The following is a 5,842-nucleotide window of genomic DNA, read 5'->3' as shown; positions in this document are numbered from 1 at the left end:
GTGGGGAGGAGTGGGAGGGTGGGGAGGAGTGTTGGATGGAGAAGTGGTAGTGAGTGAGATGTGCAATTTTGTTTTAACTAAGTTTTTACTCCGTTAATTAGCCCGTCTGTAACGTTTTCGTGTGATTAGTTGTGGGACAGTCGAAGAGCGAAAGTGAAAGGAGAGCGAAGAAGAGGGTAACGTGAAGAGCGAAAGAGAAAGAGGGAGAGTGTTGTGTAGTAAGTCTTAAAAATTGTTCATAAAGTATAATAAAGTGTATATATAAGGTGCATTAAGTAATCACCGTGTTCCATTTTCCTCCACTTCTCAATGATTAGCAAATCAGCGACTATCTTTTGATACAGGCACGTCATTTTAATTATCCTAAATCATTATTACTCTTTAAAAATGAGCGATCCCGTCAAAATGTCCATATTCTCGTTCTACGCGAAATAAGGAATATCCTGTTTGTATTATCATCGTACAAATGCGGGCCCGCAGACTGGGTCATTGGCCTTAATTATGCCACATTTTTGTATGTATCTGAATGTTAATTCCTCCTAGGGTTTTAGTTGACTGTACAGCTCAGGCAGTACAAAAGAAAAGCAGATTATTTATATCTTGGGGTCATTACGCCAATAATAATATGACACGCACAGGTTCAATATCACTTCTTTATTGTCAGTCAATTGGTTCTAACAATTAACAAACAAACTAATCGATCGTTTCTTTAATGTGCTGGTTAAAACAATCAGCCAGTTTTTGGTCAAAGTTCTTCCGTCGCTAATCGCAGATACTACAATGACTTGCTCTCTCTCTCTCTCTCTCTCTCTCCCTCCCTCTTGAAGGATTGCCTTGAGCTTGTAAGACAATTGATATTATGCCTGTGTGTATGTAGATGTGTGTTTGCTTACAAAAGAAAGTAAGGATGAGAGTAAACAAGTATATGTGTGCGTGTGTGTGTTTGCGTGTGTTTGAGTTTGTGTGTGTGTGTGCGTGCATGCGTCTGTGTATGGTTGTGTGTGTACATCCGCCTCACTGCTCATGTGTGCTTCTTTTTTTGAGTATGTGTGTATTGATCATCCACGACCTCTTTAAGAGTTCTGCCTTTTTTTATTCCATGCCAGTTCGATCTCAGATCTGCTGGGGTTGGCTTGCGTAAACATTAATGAATGTAGTTCCTTATGAGGGGAAGGGGAGGAGAAAACGAAAACAGGGTAGGTGTGTATGAGCGTCTAGTTTGGATGTTTGTGTGGTTGAGTCGGTTCTGTGAGTGTGTATGTTTGTGTGTGTGTGTGTGTATGTATGTGTGTGTGTGAGTGCGTGCTTATATGAGTGCATACCGGTACGTGTGTTTTCATATCTGCGTGTGCGTGCGGTGTGAATAAGTAAGCGACTGTGTGCATGGTTGCGTGTGTGTTTTCTTGTGTGTGTGTGTGTGCGCGCGCGCGCGCGTACGTTCATGTGCGTACGTACGCATGTGTGCGCATGTACCTGAGCATATGTGTGTAAGTGTGTATGCATGGTGCGTGTATGTGAATGTGTGTGTTTGCATGTTCTTCCATTTCTGTGAGTGTGTATTTACGTGTGCGCGTGTGTGAGTACCCATCTGTGCGTGTGCGTAGATGTGTATGGTTGTGTATAGGAAGTGTTCATGGCTATATGTATTTATTTGCACGAATTTTCTTATATCCGGCTGTCATTCTAACACAAATTTACATAAAAAATCTTGCAAACCAAATACAAAAACGAAGAAAAACAGTTAAGTTTTCTCTTAAAATAGAAAGAAATAAAATCCATCCAGTCTGAAAGCAAGAATTATTAAATATTATAGAAAGGTCGAGCACTTGGGTATATTTATCGTAGTGTGGTATATAATTGTTAAATATCCATCGTTTTCATTTATTCTGTCTCTACTACTTCCAGGAAAGATATGAACATCACACAATCTTACACCTTAACTTTGCTATTAACTTAAAAATCAGCATGAAGCAATTGACAGCCTGTTAGAAAATTATAAGCTACCAAACAATATTTTCTAATATTTTCTAGGGACTGGATGAAATTCTGAATTTATCAGTTTTGCTTGTAATTCTTTTAGAAACAATAAAATAAATTCCAGTTAAGTAATTTTAGCATTATACGCCCAACATATTTATGGGTTTGTGCCAACGGAAAATTCTTACTATAGAAAAATAATTTATTCGTTTGCAGTTAGTTTTATAAAAGAATATGCTTTAATATTTTTCAGTGGTTGACGAAGCGTTATGTAATGACGACGCAAAGAGTAAGTATCCAAAATATTCGTTCGTTCATATATCTAATTATTAATTCAGCACAAGGCCAGCATTTTCGGTGTGGGAGTAAATCGATCACATCGGCCCCAATATTCAGCTGGTACTTATTTTATCAATCTCAGAAGGATGAAAGGCAAAGTTGACCCCGGTGGAATTTGAATTTGATGCCGCTAAGCATTTTGCCCGGCGTGTAAACCATTCTGCCAGCTGGCCGCCTTTGTACATCTATACTATAATGGAGAAAGCTGTTTATTAATTAGGTAGGTAACAGTTACTAAAAGTACTAAAAGAAAGCAATTATTAAATATTTTTATAATTTCATGTTCTAAGAGATATCCTATAATTTCGATTTCTTAAGTTTATTGAAATTTTAAACTCCAATTTCTCACAAATTTAAATATTCATTGCATTCACTGCGCCCAATTCTTCACAAATTAAAATAGTCAATGCATTTACTGCAGAGTATTACATTTTTATTTGCAAAGTCTCACTTTCTGTTTCAATGTTTTCATTTCAAGTTTTATTTCGCTAGTTGGAAAACGACAGTTTATTCTATTAATGTATACATAATGTAAAAATATTATTCATTAAATAATTAAAAAAAAAATACACGTATACTTTTTGTAAAAATAATTCAAAAGTAATTTTGTTTTTATGGCAGCTTGGAACGCTATAAGCCTTCCAATAATAACTATCCGGACCGATTTTTGTCATCTTTTTAAACTTAAAAACCATGGGAGGAGCCTTTCCGGTTAGAAAAAAAAATTGTAAATATTTTCAGAGGAAAAGGTGAACAATTCAAGGGAGGTTTCGCTGTTGTTTCTAGCACGACCCAAATCGCCCTCCCTTTTTACTCTCTCACGTATTGATATTTTTCAATAGTTTTCTCCCATGAAACAAATTTTATGGAATGATGATGCCGAAGAAAAACACACGCGTGGTGCATTGGTGGAATATAAACAACAAAATAAACTGTAATATAAATTTTTACCCCCACTTTAGTCAAACTTCAGTCGTGTGTGTGTAAGAAAAAACATTTTCTAACCGAAAAGTATGCTATTAAAATGAACTAACATTTACATAACTCGTTTACATAAATCATTGTGGATAAATGCCAGCAATAACCTTCTCAGGTTCTCCAATATTTTACTTTCTAAACAGAAACAATCAGGTACAGGAAGTGGGGTTGCAAAAAACTCACAATTTCTCAAAAAATTTCGTTTTCATAACATATAAATGTATTTATGGGGGGAAATATTGAAAAACATCAATACATGCGAGAATGATGAAGAAACGAAGAGGCTAGTTTTGGGATGTTCTCTCCCCCCCTCTCTCTCTCTCTCTCTCACACACACACACACACACACTGCAAAGCTTACAGATGGGCTGCTGAATTGAAATCTCTGTTGCTTTGAGGAAAGTAAAACTTGACAAACTGCTTCCCCCTCTGTTGTTGGATTGCCGTGATGTTTGTTTAAAAAAGAGAGACTATGAATGACTGTGATAAAACAATGGAAGCAATATTTACTAAGCAAGTGAGCACTATTATACAAAGAAATAATTAGATGTAAAATATCATAAAAATTATTAGAGTTGGGAATCAAATGTGAAAATATAACCAGGGGGCTAGCAGAAAACTGCCCAGAGGGCGGTCTTTCTGCTAGTATATCTAATTAATAAATATTATTTACGTTATAACAAATGTGTTGAGAAAATTGGTGAAATTACAATACAGACGTTCAAAGAAACAAGCCATTGCAATTAATTACCTGAATGACCTTTTTAACTCGGTATTTAACTCAGTATAAGAGAACGGGTCCTGAACGAATATCTCCAGCAAATTCCAGATGAATCACCCACTCCCGCATATATCTCTGCAAGCAACAGCTCTCTACCATCATTAAATGCCTTTTCCAGATGGAAAGCCTTTCTAAGTATTCATGTATTCTTTTAAGTATATATGCATACACATATTAAGATATTTATTTGAAAGAATACCCAAAATTATATTACGAACATTTATGACAAACGTGAAAACATTGTTAAGTATCTAATAATTACATGAATAATTATCGCTGTTAAATTGATTCAGTAGAAGGTAATATGGAAGTCATTTCATCATGAACAGCCTTCAACTTTTTCTGTCCAAGGCTTTTTAACTCAGTATTTACACGTTATTGTTTATAACCTTGCTTCGATATTAATTGTTCCAAAAAGAATATGTATATACATAACACCTACACTGATAGAATAGGAGCTAAAATACTCCAATACTGTTACAAAGCACATAACATATATTCTGATACGGGCTGCAATGGCCCCGAACACCGAACCGAGAAATCCTTTGACTGACAGGCCAGTTCTGGCAATTTCCATTACCATCTTCAGTAAGGCCAGCTCGTTCGGGCTAGCTCGCCTATCAGAGTATAATTCAGCATAAAAATGTTACGTGCTTTGTAAAAGCATTTGGTATTTTAGCTTCTATTTCTAGTAATGTAGGTGTTATTCATACCCATAGTCAAGTTTAATTGGTAACTATAATTTTCCTTCACGGTATAACGTTGCAAATAGCTGTTTTTATTAATTAATTTTTTTTTGTATACACATTAGCGATTTGCTAAAACAATCAATAGATTTTTATAGTGAATATATGTTCTCTGATAGGCGAGCTAGCTCGGAATCAACCGAACGAGCTGGCTTTATTGAAGATGGCAATGGAAATTGCTGGAACTGGCCGGTCATTTTAAGGAATTCTCGGTTCAGTTTTCGGAGCGATTGCAGCCCCTATCAGAGTTATGTGCTTTGTAACAGCATTGAAGCATTTTAGCTCTTATTTCTAGCAATGTAGGTATTATTCACATCCTTAGTCAAGTTTAGTTGATGACTATAATTTTCCTTTATGGTATAACGTTGCAAGCAGCTGAGGCGTGAGGGCAAAGATCAGTACACATTCACTCTCAGCGCGCGATCAGACTCTGAAAGTTTGTGAGGAACCCATTGACCCAATTTGCTGACTATTCCTATGGCACGCAGGTGTCGATAAATGGTTGAATGACCAAATTCTCTGCTAATTCCTCAACACTTACGATGGGATTTTGTTCCACCAGGGTTTGCAGGACGTCCTTGTCGAGCACTACAGATCTTCCAGGATGAGACTCGTCTTCTAGGCTGTAGTTTCCGGCTCGGAATTTCTGGGACCACCGTTGCCACTGGCTTACGCTTATTGTCCGATCCCCATATACTGTATTAATGTTCCTCGTACTTTCCGTTGCGTTGTTGCCTTTATTGAACTTATAAAGTTAAATATGCCGGATATGCTCCTTTGTCACTTCCATTGTAGCTTTGGAAAAATAACTGTTAAAATCGAATTGCGTTCTTCAAATCGTACACTAAGAATAAGTTAAAAAAGGTAAAATTACTACCTGCTTTTATAGCAAATTGATGCAGGTAGTTTATCCTTCCCTGCTCCAAATTTAGTCCATGCAATTGAAAAAACCCTCATTATTTATGGGATGACTCAATACATTTACTCCTATATATATATATATATATATATATATATACAT

At 36.3% G+C, this 5,842-nt stretch overlaps 1 protein-coding gene across 38 annotated transcripts in view; it reads left to right on the top strand.

Annotated features, from left to right (window-relative positions):
• Positions 1-5,842, top strand: part of LOC128248352 (retinitis pigmentosa 1-like 1 protein) — a 157,439-nt gene that overhangs the window by 139,540 nt on the left and 12,057 nt on the right. For all 38 annotated transcript variants that reach the window (XM_052969591.1, XM_052969602.1, XM_052969619.1 and 35 more), the window contains one exon: positions 2,231-2,266. In XM_052969591.1, coding sequence (XP_052825551.1) covers positions 2,231-2,266 — 36 coding nt within the window. The remainder of the gene's footprint in view (positions 1-2,230; positions 2,267-5,842) is intronic.

Source organism: Octopus bimaculoides, chromosome 1 (genome assembly GCF_001194135.2).
Source record: "Octopus bimaculoides isolate UCB-OBI-ISO-001 chromosome 1, ASM119413v2, whole genome shotgun sequence".
In the NCBI taxonomy this organism is placed as follows: Eukaryota; Metazoa; Mollusca; class Cephalopoda; order Octopoda; family Octopodidae; genus Octopus; species Octopus bimaculoides.
Note: the sequence above shows the minus strand (reverse complement) of the source record. Positions and strands in the feature narration are given on the sequence as shown.